General features: G+C 39.0%; 1 protein-coding gene across 3 annotated transcripts in view; it reads right to left on the bottom strand.

Moving 5' to 3' along the window:
• Positions 1–20,714, bottom strand: part of LOC118803712 (A-kinase anchor protein 7) — a 58,944-nt gene that overhangs the window by 5,568 nt on the left and 32,662 nt on the right. Inside the window, exon 8 of one of the 3 annotated variants that reach the window (XM_036564195.1) lies at positions 2,207–2,242. The exons of the other annotated variants lie outside the window; for them this stretch is intronic. Coding sequence (XP_036420088.1) covers positions 2,207–2,242 — 36 coding nt within the window. The remainder of the gene's footprint in view (positions 1–2,206; positions 2,243–20,714) is intronic. 3 annotated transcript variants of the gene reach the window in all.

Raw genomic sequence — 20,714 nt, forward strand, 5'->3', positions numbered from 1 at the left:
ATCTTAGAGCTGGACTGTGCAGCTCTGGATGTGCGATTTAGTTCCTCCTTCATTTTCTGCGTTGATGTGACTGGCTGAAGCCCCACCCAGGCCGTCTCCTGTTACTCTCGGGGGTACACTGGAGTACCCTCAAGTCGGCTCAGGTAAAACTTTGCATGCACGCTCTGGAGTCTGCGGTCTGTTTTCATTTAAATGATAACAGACATAATTTTATTACTATTCATTATTACTGAGTATCTGCCAATACTGACATCTGATATTCATATACCACATATTTCATATCATAAGCCCCGCCCACTTTAGTCTGATAAGATGCACCCAGATGCCCAGTTATGATGACTGTGGTTTCCACACAAGACACTCTCATTATAGAGCTTTTTAAATGAAACAGTAGAAGCCATATCGCCCCCTACACTTCCTGTAGTGTATTACAGTCTGTCAGAATGACTGTGTGGAACATTATACAGCAATATAGAGCACTTTACTATGTAAACAACACCTTTACATCACATGGTGACACCAAAGGTCCTTACTTAATATGTAACATTCAGAACACCTTCTTCCATTATGTTACATGCATTTATTAATACTTAGGTCAAAAAGCGCGAGGCTTAATATTTCTTATTGCTGATACATACTTGTATGTTGTAGGGAAGTGGCATTTTTACACGAGATGCAGGACATTAGCACACTCTGGACTGGTTTAACTGACCCAGATTAAGCCTGGTACAGATCAGAAGGGATTTTCAGCAGTGAGTCGTCCCGTTTGGTCACTGGTTCAACAAGCCCCCTGTCTTTACTCAGTATGGACAAACACACTTTCTGAAACTACACTTAATCTAAGTTTGGAAACCCAGTTCATTACAGCTTACACTATATATAGCCCTATATATTATACGTCAGACACAGACACTACTGCCTCCCTCAGCTTCCGCTGTATCAGGATGTTCCCGAAGCCTCAGAGGACAGAGAGGAGATATAAAGATAGATGGAAGCACAATGTGTTTTGTAGGACATAAAATGCTCTGACTTCAAGAGAAAAACAATTATAATACTTATATAACACATATAATACTACATATCCCTGCTATCGGAACAAAACCTCGTATCTCCAAAACGGTAACTTTACAGGAGAAGGAAAAAACACACTTTACTTTTAATGGAAGTCAATGGAACCAGACTTATTTCTATAATTCATCATGAAATTTACATACAATGTAAAGGGAAACAGGCATTTTCAAATTATATCAAAAACTGAAAAATGTGTTTTTTTTTCCAACAGCAATATACGTAATACATACATATATATATATATATATATATATATATATATATATATATATATATATATTAAGACCTATTACTATTACAAATTGATACTTACATGTATATATGGGGTATTATTATTATAACATATAGTATAGATACATACATACATAATATATATGGAGCCTATTGTTATTTTTACACACAGATACATATATATAAATCTGTATGTAAGGATAACAATAGGCTCCATATTTATTATATATATATATATATATATATATATATATATATATGAATTGGAAATTGCCTTTGGAACAAAATCTCCATTTTTGTAGTTTTTCAGTTTTTTACCTTGTTTGAAAATGCCTGTTACCCTTTACACTCTGTGTACATTTCATGATTATAGGACGAAAAGAAATGTCCCAAAATTACTTACATTAAAAGTAAAGTATGTTTTTTTGGTGCTCCTGTAAAGTTTTCATTTTGGACATACGAGGTTTTGTTCCGACAGCAGCAATGTGTAATTTACATGGGGCCTATTTTATATATATATATATATATATATATATATATATATATATATATATATATATATATATATATATATACACACACACACACACACACACACATATATATAATTAAGACCTATTACTATTACAAATTGATACTTACATGTATATATGGGGTATTATTATTATAACATATAGTATAGATACATAAATACATAATATATATGGAGCCTATTGTTATTTTTACATACAGATACATATATATAAATCTGTATGTAAGGATAACAATAGGCTCCATATTTATCATATATATACACACAGTGCATATGTATAACCCAATGTGACCAGGCATTACAAACAAGCCTGTGTGCGCGAGTGTAGAGGTGTGTGTGGAGGGAGGGATGTTGTTATAAAGAGACACGTACTTGGCCGAGCAGTGCGCTGTGTGCTCTGCAATAGATCTGCAAGACAAATAAAACTGTTTTAACATCAATACCTTCAGTAAACAACGTTCTCAATCAGAGATCTCGCCTGATTAGAGCTCACACTGCAATCACATTATGGTCACTGAGATCTAAAGACCCCCAGACTTTGTTATAAAGTTTAAAAGATCAGTAGTAAGGCAAGAATTGACCTATTTGACCCAGGTTCCTCAAATGTGTTCTTTCATAGCTACTGTTGTGAGATCCCATTAAAAATCCCACTCAACATAATGAGGTGTGTTCTACAGTTTCTCATTAGACTGAATGAATAACCGCTCTAAATGTAGGTATTGTGATATAAACTGAGTCTGTTCTACAGTTTCTCATTAGGCTGAATGAATAACCGACTCTAAATGTAGGTATTGTGATATAAACTGAGTCTGTTCTACAGTTTCTCATTAGGCTGAATGAATAACTGACTCTAAATGTAGGTATTGTGATATAAACTGAGTCTGTTCTACAGTTTCTCATTAGGCTGAATGAATAACTGACTCTAAATGTAGGTATTGTGATATAAACTGTGTCTGTTCTACAGTTTCTCATTAGGCTGAATGAATAACCGACTCTAAATGTAGGTATTGTGATATAAACCGAGTCTGTTCTACAGTTTCTCATTAGGCTGAATGAATAACTGACTCTAAATGTAGGTATTGTGATATAAACTGAGTCTGTTCTACAGTTTCTCATTAGGCTGAATGAATAACCGACTCTAAATGTAGGTATTGTGATATAAACCGAGTCTGTTCTACAGTTTCTCATTAGGTTGAATGGGATTTTTACCTGTGTTCTGTAAAGCTTGTCTGACCTAGCAACATTAGCCATGAAAGAACATATTTAAGTCTTGATAGACAGCGCTCTCCAGAATTATTGGCACCCTTGGGAAAGACGAACAAATACAGCTATTAAAAGCTTTAAAATGTACTCTAAAACTAATGTTTTCAGTAAAAACTGATGTCCAGGCAATGCCAGGTAGAGTTTCCTTAACCCATCCTTCAGTAAAAATGTTGCTAGTGCAGTTAATCAATACTTAAGTTGCTGAAAAGACAACTTAAGTACTGATTAATTTATAGAACTGCAGTATAACGTTTTAAGGCACCCATCATCTATCAGGACAGAAACCAATGTTTTAGCAGCTTAATTCTTTTCTTTGTGGTCTAAAATACAATGCCAAAGCTCCAAATTGAGAAGTGTGAGCAGCAGTAAAGCAGAACAAGAGCTGAACCACCTCTAACCCAAAAAGAGTACTAGGAACTTAGCGTAAATTATAAAAATGTAACTAAGTAAAAATACCATTCCTTTTAATGTTTACAAAGGGTGCCAATGTATCTGAAGGATACTGTTTGTAAACCTATAACACATTAAAACCTTGTAACAAGTAAACACATAGAGGGCACTATCCTTCAATGTGTTGCTATCAAAAGACTCAGATGAGTCATTTGCTCATTTAAGCAGGTTGTTTGTTCATTAACTGCTCGTTTGTGTAACTGGTGCCTTACTGCTTTGATCCATTAATAAACTTCATCACAAAGTGTAAACAATGGACTTCATTTGTTCTGCTGTTTGAACATGCTTTAATCGTCGGAACGTTTTTTTTTTTGTTTTGTTTTGATTTTTGATCGTTTCATGCAGGTGAATTTATGGATAATTGATGCTCTGGTTGATTTGAAAACCTCTGCAGCGTGACACGCTCCTGATTATGAAGCATGTGCTGCTGAATGTGCTGGAAAAGAATGAAAACGAGTGAAAAAGGGGAAAAACAAACCACGTTATGCAACCTGATTCAAAACAGCAAACCTCCAGTACACACACACTGATAGAGGAGCAGCCAAAATACTTTCCTTAATCTCAGCCTCATTCTCTCAGCACACGCTGCGCTGACTTCAGCGTGATGAAATACTGTGCGTGTGATCATGATTTGACCGAAACCTCCACAACACTCACACATATAGTGCTTTAAAAATCACAGCATCTCACAAACACTGTTCTAAATACCTCGTTCTGGCATTCTGGCCTACAACTAGCATTTACTTAAGCAATAAGCCTGAAGAGGCTGTGCGTTACTGTGATGTCACAGGTAAGGGAGGTTGTTAGGCACAATGTGAAGTGGAGTAACCCTAACCTAACCCTAACCCTTTGCCACGGTTAAGTCATTGTAACACAGCCTGAAGTCTGTATTGCTTTTATAAAACAGCAACAACATAAAACACGATGAAATACCCCAACTTTCAATAAATAATTTAAGTTAGGATTAATAATGAACACAATGGACCAATCTGCTGCCAAGAAATGCAGCTTGCTTAAAGCAACTTTTTGTCCCGGGGGGCCGAAGGTGTGTTCGCTTGTAATTGACAAGGGGTGCCTAAACTGTTTTTACCCCCCGCAACGATGATACTAATATCTACTAGCACCTCAGTGAGATTTCCTGTTTTATGTTAGCAGAAAGTTAATGGTGCCAAACATTTGATTTGCCATTCTGGGTTTAATATGTCAACGTTAAACAGATTTACTAAAAACATATATGGATTTTATAAGACACTCAAATGATATATTTTTTACTTTATATTGCATGCTGCCTATTTATTTTGCAGTTTCACAGAATTGTTCAGCAAATACTTCAATTCAAAGCCTAACAGTGAATATTACTGGAGGAGCAGATTAGCCTGTTTGCTAACGTTTAGCTCATGCAGCTCGCTCTCTTTTAGCCTCATTATTAAAGGAATGGTTCACTTACTCCAGATGTAGCCGATCAGCCGGGACATGTTCCAGATTGTTGCTTTGTTTAGACCTGGAGCAGCAAAGCTAACAAACACTAGAACTCAATAGTCACCCAAACAGCCCAAATTGCTTCTATTAAGATATATTAACAAAACTTCTTTTAACCCACTCAGACTCAGACTGCGTCCAGGTCTTCATTAAGGTCGCACAGACTTGTCAATGTGGTTTAGAACACAGTGATTTACTGTGAGCTATAAAAGGGGAACAAAACTGTGGGCAGCAACTTTAGACAACAGTGTCTGTATTCACAAACCACCTCAGGAGTCAGAATGCTGATCTACAATGACCGTCCTGAATATGGCGCTTTGTGAATATCAGCCCTGTGGTGTCTGAAAGATGGCTGCCTGTAACGGAGACATTTAGTTCATTTTTAGCCTAAATCACATCGACAAATCTGTGCAACCTTAATGATGGTCAGTTTCAAATGGATTCAGTTTGAGAAAAGTCTACAGAAACTATTTGGGTGTCTATTGAGTTCTAGTGTTAGCAGTGTTAGCCTTGCCGCTCCAATTCTAAACAAAATAAGCAAAATTTGGACTTGGATCTGAAGTTGGTGGGAAATTTGGGAAATTCGATTTTTCACCGAACAATTTGTTTAATCCTCTTATTATCTTTGGGGTCAATTTGACCCCATTCAGTGTTTAATATCTCTAAATAAATGACTGACCATTTTTGGTTTCATATTTAATGTATTTTCCTAATTAAATGGGGACAACTGGGTAAACATAAAAAAAAGAACATGAGGATGTGTTTTTAATGTCCTGTACACATTTTGTACACATCATCAGTGGTCTTAGGGGTCAGTTTGACCCCAGGCTGTTTTAGCTGAATAAAACAGAAGAAATATCAACATTTTACACACATTTGTTTTGACTGCTTTGGACGATACTGAGGTCACTATAACATGCAATTGTATAACCTTCAAAAGAACTTCTGCTAACCTAATATAACCACACGTGCAGTAGTGCGACAACCACCAGAACTGAAGTGGTGACCCCAGGGATAAAAAATGCTAGTAAATTTGAAGATAACAGGAGGGTTAAGAAAATAAGTTGTCAGCCACTCCTTTTAACAAAATGGGGGTCTTACTTCATCTATCAGTGCACTTGGTGGTCCAAGCATAACAGTCCATTCGCAGCACAATGGTTTTTAGTGACTTGGTCCATGAACCTCTTATTGACCAGGGTATATTTTGGTTTGTTCTGAATTTACAAATTATTCAGTAACTGCATGAAATAAATCAATTTTTATTTTATTTTTATTATTATTATTATTATTATTATATTGCTATATGCTTACAGTTTACTGCTGAAAGCCAAAAATCTTAGACGCTCTTTGTATTTTTTTATAAAAATTATTTTTACAGAGCAGATCAGTGAAGAGACGCCATCTGTTTTATAGTTTTCAGCCCAGATTTGTGGAAAAATGGGTCGACTTTCAGTAGAAAAAAAAAACAGAGTTCAGCTTCTTTTATTATAAGGGCTTAAAAATACATCACCCATCTATTTGACTGGACAGAAGACAGTTACAGCCTCATACGCCCCCCACCTTTAGAATGTAGCTTATGAAATATGCAAGTTGTGAAAAATATGACGAAGTGCGTTTTGGAACCCCCGGTGGTCCCAAGGAGTTGAAGAGGTTAAATGACGTTTGAATGGAGAAACATGAACGTTAAATATCAGACTGAATGTCGTGGGTCTGAAAACAACGTCGTGTTTCGACAGACGTGATTCTGTAAGTTTGCTAGTTCAGTTAGTTCAGAGTTCAGCTCCAGTCCTGAAACCCTGCACTGCATAACTGTGGTTTGCTGGTTAAAATACCTGATATTATTAGCTGATTAATCCCTTCTTGAGCTGAACGAGGTGAACAGCAGAGAGAGACACTGAACTATACAGTGCAGCGACTCCAAGCCTGGAGTGAAAACACTGAATTAAGATCTTGTCATTCTCAGCTTCTGTTGCTTCTTACAGGTGAATCATTCACAAAACACAGCTAATTGAAGGCGCCGTGCAGCACAGTCACTCCCTGATTCGGTCCTCAAAATGGCGGCGACTGTGCAGTGTGACATCACGCGAAGCGCGAGAATAGTAAATGTTTTGCTGACACTGTGCTACATTAAAATTACTTACTAAACTAATTTACAAACTATAACTAAAGTATATTGGACTGTTAGTGGAAAATAAGCAATGATAAGTGGAATTTTGTCTAATACTCTGCTTAATCGCCGGTGGGCCGCCCGGAAAACACTGAGCTAAACGCCAGTGGACCACCAGCTTTGCCATCAGTGGACAACAGTGGCCCACTATTCTCTTGCTATCAGGGTTGTGGCACCACAGTAGACACGTTTACATCAAAAGTAGCAATGGTTAAATTTTTCATGTTGGTCCGAAGCGCCCCTTTGACGTACAATACGAACGGTCACTCAATGCTCCGAGCACCCACACATACCACGACATCTTGAATCAAATGAGCACCATTCTAAACACCTCCGAATCGTGCTCGCACAAACACACCCACACAGCCTCCGAACGCCTCCACAGCTGCAGCTCAGCGTCCTTCAACCGCACCAGCCGCTTCTCAGGCAGCAGCTCGATTACATAACTTTATGAGTGCTATAAACACTGATTCTCTCTCTACCACTCTTTCTCTCTCTGAGTAATCTATGCTGATGAGAAGGGTTTGGGTGGTTAAAGGGGAAAGCCACCAATCTTTCAAAAATTTCTGCTTATTCAGTGGCAGAGATGTAAACAGAGTGATTCAGAGTGGTTTGGTGTGAAATGGTTCAGATGTCTTTACAGTGAAACCAGGGGTCGCCATGACTACACACAAATATAGACATTTTATTTACTATCTAAAACCACCAGTGAACCTACACGAGTCTTCTGAGTTTATATGGAATGTTGATGATGGAAAATAGTGGAAAATCTGAAATAATATGTTTTCTTTTGGGACTATTTTGCCTCACAGCGCCCTGTATATTATGTATCCCTCCACCATGAATGGAGTTTCAGGCCAAAATCTTCTCAAAACTATCATAAAACAGTGTCTCAGTCATCAGGCAGTGAATTCATAACCACTTCATGTAGTAACTTTGTGTGAGGGAGCTTTTAGAGGTGGACGTCTGGTTCCTATCACCACCACTGTGAACAGTTCTGACTCACTAGAATGAAGCATTTCACGCCAAACCACTCTGAACGAACTTTGTTAACATCTCAACCTTTTAATTTTGCAGAAATTTAGCAAAAACGGCTGGAATGAGAGAATACGATGAATGTGACTCACAGTCTGAGCTCTAAACCAAAGGCCAGTTTCTCTCAGCTCTAATTAGCCTGTGCTAACTCTCCCTATAGAGACGTGAGCTGCTGTTCGCTGCCCTTTCGAACCTTGGACTGAAACGGCCTTCAACGCCCTGAGATTTCCCTTACACAGACCTGCGGCTACTCAACATCCAGAAACTTTTTCTACTGTTTCTAGTGGAGCTTTTTTGTAGGATTAAAGCGTTATTTTTTTTATGGCAAAGCAAAAATACTTAAATCTGCCTGTAAATATGCTCTTCTAAATAAGTACTCTGGAAATAACTGCTGTAAAATTGGAAAAATTGCAGTAATTTACACAGTAAATTTTTATTTTTATTAAAAAAAAAGTTACGTGCATGTGAAATCATACATATCCTGTATTTAACACAGCAGTTGTTACTTTACAGAAATAGGATGTAAATTCACAAAAACAATCACTTATTTCAGACATTTACATGTATTTTAATGTAGTTACTGTTATTATTGTAAAATACTGTATATCCAAATGACTAACTGAACTTGTGAAATTGTTAAGTTACAATAAAAGCCAGTATTTCTAAGAAATTCAACAACTGTAATTTTACAGATTTTAACTATCATTGAAAAAACACACTTTTCCTGTTAATTAGTGGGTTTTTGTTTTCAGCACTGCTGCTGGACTTCTCACTGTTTTCTTACATACATATAAATATTTCACAGTGTGCTATCTTCCCTAAATAAAGTGGACTGCTGTAAAAACGGTGCATTCTGGGAAACACAGGTCAAGCTTAATGCCAAAGTCCAGTAATTAGCTGTTTTTTTACAGAGCATATTGAGGAAGTGACCTTTACTTTTTTATACTGGTATAATGAGCTGCAATTAAGCAGTGTGTGATATTTCCCTTGACTTTACAGTTACAGTAGGCCTAAATTTACAGCATGGCTGGGAACTTTGCTGTGAGTATTTTACAGCAAATTCAAGCATCTACAGTAAACTACTGTACTGTGTAGTGACAGTATTATTATCTAAATAAGAAATACAGTAGTGTAACATTACCATACGTGGCTGGGAACTCTAACGCCGATTGTTTACTGTAAAATTTAGGATTTCTTTGACAGCTAAACAAGCTGTAAATGCTGTCATCGTCATTTTAAATGCAAAGAAAATCATCTATCAAAGCCAAAACTTCATAAGGTTTTTATCATGAGTAGACTTGGGTATCATGGTTGTGACTCTGATACTGGCAAATTATTAGGTGGAAAAAAGTAGTACTAAGTAGCAGTTTAGCTCCTGCTATGTTATCCCAGGTGGTTGCTAGGGTGTTGCTAGGCAACGTATGTAATGTTTTGAATGGCCAGTCTGAGAGATGCTCCTAGGTGAAAACTTTTGGAGCAGCTAGATTTCATTCTTCTCAACATGCCACTCATTTCCTATGGGGGTCAAAACCGTGTCTGAACATACATGTGAACAGGCCTAACAGGACGAGCTCACCATTTCCATATAAGCTCTATGATACTGCACAGTTTCATGGTTCTGGCTCTAAAACTGTCTGACTGGACTCAAAGCAGCTTTTAGAAGAATTGAGGGTAAATATGGTGAAAAACAATATGAAGATTAGAAATTAGCAGTAAAATTATTGTTCTAATGTAAGTGGGTCTCATTTGGGACCTCACTGATTCTGGTTACTGTTAAACAACAAATAAAAGTTCAAAAGAAGGTAAATATCAGGGCTACAAATATGTTTCCAAAAACAATTAAGAATCAAAACGTGGGTCAACTGTTTTCTGCATGAAGCAGAGATTAGACACATACACAAACACACACCTTGTTAATTAGACATTTATTTTGGGCCACTCAGATCACTGTGTGTGTGTGTGTGTGTGTGTGTGTGTGTTTCCTGAGAAAGCTCTCTAGCCTCATTAAGGAAGATCCTGTTCACTCCACCCAAAGCATGCAGGTCAGCTGAGGTAACAAACAAAAGAGCTTGTATATATATATTTTTGTTTCTGCGCTCACTGTCCATTTTATCAGCTCCACTGACCATAAAGAGGCACTTTGTAGTTCTACAGTTACAGACTGTAGTCCATCTGTTTCTGCATACTTTGTTAGCCCCCTTTTACCCTGTTCTTCAGTGGTCAGGACCCCCATAGACCCTCACAGAGCAGGTACTATTTGGGTGGTGGATCATTCTCAGCACTGCAGTAAGTGTGTGTACAGTAAGTGTGTTTTGTGCTGGTCCGAGTGGATCAGACACAGCAGTGCTGCTGGAGTTTTTAAACACTGTGTCCACTCACTGTCCACTCTATTAGACACTCCTACCTTGTCCGGCCACCTTGTAGATGTAAAGTCAGAGACGATAGCTCATCTGCTGCTGCACAGTTTGTGTTGGTCATCCTCTAGTCCTTCATCAGTGGTCACAGGACGCTGCCCACAGGACGCTGTTGGCTGGATATTTTTGGTTGGTGGACTATTCTCAGTCCAGCAGCGACACTGAGGTGTTTAAAAACTCCAGCAGCACTGCTGTGTCTGATCCACTCAGACCAGCACAACACGCACTAACACACCACCACCACGTCAGTGTTACTGCAGTGCTGAGAATGATCCACCACCCAAATAGTACCTGCTCTGTGAGGGTCCATGGGGGTCCTGAGCACTGAAGAACAGGGTAAAAGGGGGCTAACAAAGTATCAGAGAAACAGATGGACTACAGTCTGTAGTGACTACAGTCACTGGCATATTTAACTCAGTCACTGGCTTATTTAACTCAGTCACTGGCATATTTAACTCAGTCACTGGATTATTATTTAACTCAGTCACTGGCATATTTAACTCAGTCACTGCTCAGTCACTGGCTATTTAACTCAGTCACTGGCTTATTTAACTCAGTCACTGGCATATTTCACTTTTCACTGGATTATTTAACTCAGTCACTGGCATTATTATTTAACTCATGTCACTGCTTATTTACACTCAGTCACTGGCTTATTTAACTCAGTCACTGGATTATTATTTAACTCAGTCACTGGCTTATTTAACTCAGTCACTGGCATATTTAACTCAGTCACTGGATTATTATTTAACTCAGTCACTGGCATATTTAACTCAGTCACTGGATTATTATTTAACTCAGTCACTGGCATATTTAACTCAGTCACTGGATTATTATTTAACTCAGTCACTGGATTATTATTTAACGCAGTCACTGGCTTATTTAACTCAGTCACTGGATTATTATTTAACTCAGTCACTGGCATATTTAACTCAGTCACTGGCTTATTTAACTCAGTCACTGGCATATTTAACTCAGTCACTGGCTTATTTAACTCAGTCACTGGCTTATTTAACTCAGTCACTGGATTATTATTTAACTCAGTCACTGGCATATTTAACTCAGTCACTGGTTTATTTAACTCAGTCACTGGCATATTTAACTCAGTCACTGGATTATTATTTAACTCAGTCACTGGCATATTTAACTCAGTCACTGGATTATTATTTAACTCAGTCACTGGATTATTTAACTCAGTCACTGGCATATTTAACTCAGTCACTGGCTTATTTAACTCAGTCACTGGCAGATTTAACATTAGTAAGGAGTTATCAGACACCAAACGTGATAAATTCCCTAACTGATGTTAAACTTTTGATCTATTATGAGTACCAAATGAGTCTGATGTTGATCAGCACTCTCACTGCTATATTTAGGGCTGCATCTGAAATGATTTTGCCTGATCTGATAGCCACGTGGATCCACATGCTAGTCCTGCCTGTATTTAGTGAGCCCGTGGGCTTTAGATCAGGCAGATTCAAGGACTAAACCTGCCAAACCAACAAGACGCTGCATCATGACCTCACATTTCCAGGATCTATAACTAAGAGAAGCAGGACTTTCTGAATTCTGCAAACGGTCAGTTTGAACTGGTAGGTCAACATTAAATGCAAGTCATGTTGTCACAAGCAACATTATAGGCTAATTTGAATATGCATGACCCTCCCCTACTAAGGTAATGTGTGCGAGTCTGTGATGGTCTTTGTGTCTTTGTGTTGGGGTGTGTCTGTGAGTCTGTGGGGGTTTGGCCTTACGGTGCTGTCACTGCGCTACTTAATCACATCACTGCCCTCCGAGAAGATCAGTGTGTGTGTGTGTGTGTGTGTGTGTGTGTGTGTGTGTGTGTGATGTGACAGAAACAAAGAGAGATTTGTGTGTGTGACAGAATATTAGCGCTGCCATCTCTAACACTGACATGTGACCACACATTTATTTGTGTGTGTGTGTGTGTGTGTGTGTGTGTGTGCGGGTGGGGGGGGCTGCGCTCGTGTGCAGGTACTTCATCCAGCCACACACACACACGCCCCACCAACTCTCTCTGCTAAAAGCTAAGAGTTACACATGCACGCTCCAGCTGTGATGGCATTAGATTTCCCCCCAGAGTCTCTGACCTCAATACTGACACAGCGTCCCCCTTTAACCCCCCCACTCTCTCTCACTGTCCCTCTCTCTCTCTCTCTCTCTCTTAGGGGACAGAGAAAAAGATAAGAGAGTTAGAGCTACATAGAGAAAGAGAGAGACATAGGAGAGAGAAAGATAAGAAAGAAAGAGAGATAGAGAGAGCTACACAGAGAAAGAGATAGAGAAAGATAGGAAAGAAAGATAGAGCTGCATAGAGAGAGAGAGAGAGAGAAAAGAATAAGAGACACGGGAGAAGAGAGGGAGTGCAAGAGAGAGCGAAAGGGAGGGAGAGAGAGAGAGAGAAACACTGTCCTCTTTTAACGCCGCCCCGTCTCTCTCCCGGTACCTCTTTCTCTCTCTCCCCTTCCCTCCATTGTCTCTCTCTCTCTCTTGCGCTCTCTAAAGAGAGGAGAGATAGAAAGATGAGAGACACTGAAACAGAGGACAGAAGCAGTGGAGAGAGAGGGAGGAGACAGAGAGAGAGAGAGAACGAGTGTAGAGATGGAGACACATAGGCCCCTTTTAACTCCCTCTCTCCCTTCTCTCTCTTTTGCTACTCGTTCCCTCTCTCCTGCCTTCTCATTCTTGCTCTCTCTCTACTTGCATTGTCTCTCACTCACTTTCTCCTCTCATTCTCACCGTCTCTCTATTTCTCTGCTTTCCTCTCAGCTCTCATTGACTCTCTCTTTTTCTCTGCTTTCTCGCTCTCCTCTTATTCTCATTCACTCTCTTCCCTACTTCTCACTCTCTTTTTGTCCTTGCATTCTCTTTCTCTTCCCTCTCCTCTCTCTCTCTCTCTCACACATCATGTTCACTGCTCACGAGAAGTAGGGCACACGCTAGAAACACACACACACACACACACACACACACACACACACACACAGTCCCAGTGCATCCTTTTCTCTCTCCTCTCTCTCTCAGACTGTGTTCAGCAGAGCTGCAGAAATTCACCTCACACACACACACACACACACACACACACACACACACACACACACGCACACACACACACACACACACACACACACACAGTTGGAGTGAAGCAGCCATCACTATGAGACTATGAGAGAGAGAGAGAGAGAGAGAGAGAGAGAGAGAGAGAGGGGATGAGAGGACAGTAGAGAGATATAGAGAAAGAGAATGTAAAGACAGAGAAAGAGAGGAGAGATAGAGAGATGCGGAGGAAGTGGCAGAACAGAGACAGCGAGACCAAGAGAGAGGGAGATACAGAAAGAGAGAGTGAGAGTAAGAGTAGAGAGAGAATGAGACATAAAGGGAGAGAAAGAAAGAGAAGCGAGAGACAGAAAGAACGGCAGAAGAGAAAGAGATAGATAGAAGAGAGAGATTTAGAGAGATAGAAGAGAGACAGAGAGCTACACAGAGAGAGAGTAGAGAGAGAAAGACAGAGAGAGAGACAGAGATAGAAACAGAGAGAGAGAGAGACAGAAGAGTGAGAGAAAAATAAGAAAGAGAGATAGAGAGAACGAGACTGAGATTGAGAGAGATAGGAGAGAGATAGAGAGCTACATAGAAAGAGGGAGAGGGAGGGAGAGAGAGAGAGAGAGAGAGAGAGAGAGAGAGATGTATCAGTAGTGGGGAATAAAGTCCTGCAGCAGAAAGGCGAGAACTGCAGCCACACCACACACACACACCACACACACACACACACACACACACAGTCAGGAACGGAGACGTTAGCGTAGCGGTGGTGTTACTCACTGAGTTTATCCTCCGTTCGTGAAAAAGGGAAGCAGCATAACTGACCCATGGCTACCCCTCACTCTCTCTCTCGCTCCCTCACTCTCTCTCTCTCTCTCTCTCTCCCTCACTCCCTCGCTCTCGATGTAGATGGACGATCCGTAAAATCCAGCAGTTGTAATCCAGCTCTAGTGTGGACTGAGACGGTGAGAGTGTGTGTGAGAGACGCTCAGCCTGCTGTGACTGCTCGTGTGTGTGTTTGGGGTGGGGGGGGAGTTTAGCCCCGCCCCCTCCTCGCACTGCCGTGAATAATTGGTTTGGAATGAACAGTGTCATTCCTCTGTGTGTGTGTGTGTGTGAGTGTGTGTGTGTGTGTGTGTGTGTGTGTGTGTGTGTCTTGCAGCTCAGTGACCCTGACCTTGAGCTCCGAGAGGCGTCGACACTACACGTCCAGAAAAGTGTCATTTTATTATCAGCTGTAAAGTCCACTAACATGGCATTTGGCACTAATTAGCATGATTAGCCATTCACTTTCATTCACTGTTAGCAGCGTTAGCTGCATTAGCTGACCTTAGTGCAGCACTGATTACATTACAAGCCCTACTCTATTAAAGGAAGTGACTACTAGTAACTACTATGAATTATTCAGTAGATTCTATGAATTATTCAATAACTACTGTGAATTATTCAGTATCTACTATAAATTATTCAGTATCTACTATAAATTATTCAATAACTACTGTGAATTATTCAGTATCTACTATAAATTATTCAGTAAATACTATAAATTATTCAGTAAATACTATAAATTATTCAGTATCTACTATAAATTATTCAGTAACTACTATGAATTATTCAGTATCTACCATAAATTATTCAGTATCTACTATAATTTATTCAGTATCTACTATAAATTATTCAGTATCTACTATAATTTATTCAGTAACTACTATGAATTATTCAGTATCTACCATAAATTATTCAGTATCTACTATAAATTATTCAGTAACTACTATGAATTATTCAGTATCTACTATAAATTACTCAGTATCTACTATGAATTATTCAGTATCTACCATAAATTATTCAGTATCTACTATCATTTATTTAGTATCTACTATAAATTATTCAGTATCTACTATGAATTATTCAGTAACTACTATGAATTATTCAGTATCTACCATAAATTATTCAGTATCTACCATAAATTATTCAGTATCTATTATAAATTATTCAGTATCTACTATAAATTATTCAGTAACTACTATAAATTAGTCAGTAACTACTACTACAAGTTCAATAACTACTACAAATTTTCAGTGGTTACTATAAATTATACAGCAATATATATGCATGTACTATAATATATACAGTAATATACTATAAATAATTCAGTAACTGCTATATATTATTCAGTAACTTTTGAATTATTCATGATATTCTATGAAATATTCAGTAACTGCTATGAATTACTCAGTAACTACTGTAAATAGTTCAGTAACTACTAGAAATTATTCAGCAAATTCTATGAATAATTCAGTAACTAAATTCCTGAATAACTATTATGAATTATTCAGTAGTTACTACAAATTATTCAGTAATTACCCTAAATAATACAGTAACTACTAAATTATTCATTAACTACCATGTATTATTCAGTAAATACTACAAATTATTTAGTAAGTACTATGATTTAATCTGTATATTTTATGAATAATTCAGCAACTACTATAAATTTTTCAGTAATTACAAAAGTAATTATAAATAATTTTCCAACTACTATAAATTATTTAGTAATTCTATGCCTATTTCAGCGAGTATAATACATTATTCGGTAACTTTTATAAATTATTCTGTTTGTTTAGTATTATTTATTAATTTATTCGGTATCTACTATGAAGTATCCAGTGCCGTCTATGAAGCTAATGCGTAAGTTTAGCTGTGCGCTCGACTTGCTTTGTGATTTGTCTCAGATGAACTCAGATCAATTAACAATCATCAATTAACCGGCCTGCTGGGTGCAGACAACGGGTTGATGTGTGTGTTTGTGAGCTGTGGAGATAATCAGCTATTAAACACCTCGTTAGAGTCCCACTGAAACACTACTGACTACTAATTAGGTCTGATCGCTGCACTAAATCTAAATGAAACGTACAAACGGAATGTGTCCGCTTAGACAGCGCAGTGACGGCGGTGACACATCTGTGGGGCTGATGCCAGATGTGCCGAAACGATCAGGCTCACCACGGATACTCAGAGAAACGGGCATCAAATCTACCAGATGTTTGTAATCACACACACACACACACACACACACACACACACACACACACACACACACACACAGATTCTGGCCACTGAAATAGTTCATACTGTGGCGACTGTGGGGGGGGCACGCTGCCTCTGGGCGTGGCCATGCTGACGGCCATACGAGGAGGCTCATGGGAGGTGCACGCTCGAATCCACGTCTAGCTCAGGCTTCTTTTCCCCCTCTAACCCTCCACACAGCCCCTAATCTCGCTCTTATTAAGGCCCAGCAATCAGACATTGATAGAGAGAGAGAGAGAGAGAGAGAGAGAGAGAGAGAGAGAGAGAGAGAGAGAGAGAGAGAAATATATTTTCAGGGAATGTTGTACTACATTCCTCTCTCCCTGTATATTTATCTCTGTTCTCTCTCTCTTTCTCCTTACCTCTTTACCATTTTCTCTCTCTACCTTCTCTCTCTCTCAGTACCTCCCTTCTCTTTTTCCCCTCTATCTCCCTTGTCTCTCTCTCTCTCTCCCACCTACCTTGTCTCTTTTTCTCTCTCTACCTCCTTTCTCTCTCTCTCTCCCCCTCTCGGTACCTCCCTTCTCTTTCTCTCTCTGCCTACCTTGTCTCTTTTCTCTCTCTCTACCTCCCTTCTCTCTCTCTCTTTACCCCTATTTTCTCTCCCTACCTCCCTTCTCGTTCTTTTCTATTTACCTCCCTTCTCTTTCTTTACCTCCCTTCTCACTCTCTTTCTCTTTACCTAACTTCTCTCTCTCTTTCTCTCTACCCCTTCTTCTTTTCACTTTACCTTCCTTCTCTGTCTCTTTTTTCTTTACCTCCCTTCTCCCTCTCTTTCCCTCTCCTCTGTCTCTCTCTCTTATCTCTCTCTTTCTGGTTAAGAAGCTGTGGAATGTTACACAGGCCTGAAAATTCATGTGCTAAATTCTGACCGACTCCTGCCCCTTAATTGGGGTCTGGCTCCATTCCTGTCCTTTCACCGGAGGCTCCTGAAGCTTACAGAAAAGGTTATGCCAAAAATAAAATTTTAAAATGTAAAAATTAAAACATTTACAATAAACAAACAAAAGTGTAAAATGTAAAAATAGTATTTTATTTTAGCCAAAAGTTCTTTATGGAGTGTTATTATAATAAACTATGAATCAATTCTGACGTTCCAAAATTGATGCGTCACCATGAACCGACGCACGATTACATTCCTCTGTAAGGATCCAGAGCTCAGTGTCTGAACCGAGACACAGGCAGGTGCACCGTGCCGTTATACCGCCGGCACGAGATTCTCTTTACCAGCAGCAGCAACAGAGCGAGTTCAGCCCCACACTGAGCTCACAGCGAACACACAGGCTGTTCTGCACACATCACTGCATACATCAGACAGAACACACTGCAGATTGGAGCCTGAATCACTGATTCAGACCAGCAGCCTGAAATACTGATTCAGACTGAAACACTTATACAGACTGAAACACTGATTCAGACTGAAATACTGACTCAGACTGTGACTGACTGAAATACTGAAACAGACTGAAATACTGATTCAGACATACTGAAACTGAAAACTGATACAGACCAGCAGCCTGAAATACTGATTCAGACTGAAACACTTATACAGACTGAAACACTGATTCAGACAGAAATACTGACTCAGACTGAAACACTGATACAGACCAGCAGACTGAAACACTGATACAGACCAGCAGCCTGAAACACTGATTCAGACTGAATACTGATTCAGACTGTGACTGACTGAAATACTGAATCAGACTGAAATACTGATTCAGATTGGCAGACTGAAGTACTGATTCAGACTGAAATACTGATTCAGATTGTCTGACTGAAGTACTGATTCAGACTGAAATACAGATTCAGAATGGCAGACTGAAGTACTAAATCAGACTGAAATACTGATTCAGAATGGCATACTGAAATACTGATTCAGACTGAAATACTGATTCAGATTGGCAGACCAAAGTACTGATTCAGAATGGCATACTGAAATACTGATTCAGAATGGTAGACTGAAGTACTGATTCAGACTGAAATACTGATTCAGATTGGCAGAGCGAAGTACTGATTCAGAATGAACTGATTCAGACTGAAATACTGATTCAGAATGGTAGACTGAAATACTGATTCAGACTGAAATACTGATTCAGAATGGCAGACTGAAATACTGATTCAGAATGGCAGACTGAAATACTGATTCAGAATGGCAGACTGAAGTACTGAATCAGACTGAAACACTGATTCAGACTGAAATACTGATTCAGAATGGCAGACTGAAGTACTGAATCAGACTGAAATACTGATTCAGAATGGCAGACTGAAGTACTGAATCAGACTGAAGTACTGAATCAGACTGAAATACTGATTCAGACTGAAATACTGATTCAGAATGGCAGACTTAAGTACTGATTCAGACTGAAATACTGATTCAGAATGGCAGACTGAAGTACTGATCTGATTCAGACTGGCAGGTGAGCACAGAGTGAAACAAAACATTCAATCTCCATTCCATTCTGTGTGTGTGTGTGTGTGTGTGTGTGTGTGTGTGTGTGTGTGCGTGTGTGTGTGTGTGTGTGTGTGTGTGCTTGTTGAGCGTTGAGCTCTAAAGTCGTGTCCAGAATATTAACAATCCCCATAAACACACACAGAGCTGAATGGAGTTCACAGTGTGTGCTGTTTATAAAGAGTACAAATGAGGGCTATTCACACACTCACACTCACTCACACACACTCACACACACTCACACACTCACACTCACACACACTCACACACACACACACACACTTGCTGAGCTGCAGCTGAGGGACGGCGCTGAGTGTGGATGTGTGTAGTGATGGGAAACAGTATTTTGCACCTTCTTCACTCCGTCTCACGCTCTCTCACACTTTCTCAGAGCCCCGTACCAATCCTCACACGCATAAACTGCTACTGCTGTTAATCCACCATGTGGAAATAAACTTTACTTTGACTAGAACAGTCATTATTATTATTATTAATATTATTATTGCTATTTATAACTTAAAAACATCACTTTTTGCTATACTATTTAAATTACTTACTGAAAGTGAGTCTCCTGAAAAGAATGGAAGCTGGAATAAAGGTAAAGAGAAAACTTCTGTGTAGTTTTCTGCTAAATATGCTTTCTGCTTTTTTTTGTTACATAAGGAACTTTTCCCATTTTCCCAGTTTCAACAAAAAACAAACCACCTTGGGAGCCACAACATTTTATATCCATTTTAGTGAAGTGACGTTTCACCATCTTGGCTGTAAATGTGTCTCAGTATGTGCTGATGTGCTAGTATAGATTAAAAAAATAATATAAACAAAAACGCAGACTTACTTTGCTCCGCTTTAATCTTCAGCTCAGCTAGAGCTGATTTTCTCACATCTCCAGCAGGAAACTTTTCCTCACAAGTAGAACAGTTTCTTGTAAAACGTCTCTCAATGTTCGACTTTTTACGAGGCCGAAGTCGCTTCTCATTCGCCAGCTTCTTGTTCGAATTTTCCCGTTCCACCTTAAATGGTGCCTGAGGTGCCAGAATGTAGCTAACTATTCAGCTTCTCGACTTTTTAGTGTTTCAGTTTCTCGTTGCAGATTAAACATATCAGGAAACCAGCTGGAGTGATTATAAACACAAATAAGTCAATTTGTCTCCAAATCATCAATGTTCTTCTTAAATTTCTCTCTTTGCCGTTTCGTTAGCTACTAGCTAGGTGAGATTGTTGTCTGCATTGCTATGGTGACCAGCAGTCTGCGCTGATCTTCAGGGTTATCAATAAGCTTGAGTCTGCTGAACTTTGTTCTGTTTGTTTTGATGTCAAAAAGTGACAAAAAAATGATACTGTTTCATCAAATTTAACTCATAATAAAATCTTCTTTATTACTCCTTAAACAGAATTTCTCTGCTTGTTTCAATAAGCTAGGAGTCAGAAATAATTCATATAAAGTTACAGCATGACTTTGTTACAGTCATG

This window comes from Colossoma macropomum, unplaced genomic scaffold, assembly GCF_904425465.1.
Source record: "Colossoma macropomum unplaced genomic scaffold, Colossoma_macropomum, whole genome shotgun sequence".
Taxonomy (NCBI): Eukaryota; Metazoa; Chordata; class Actinopteri; order Characiformes; family Serrasalmidae; genus Colossoma; species Colossoma macropomum.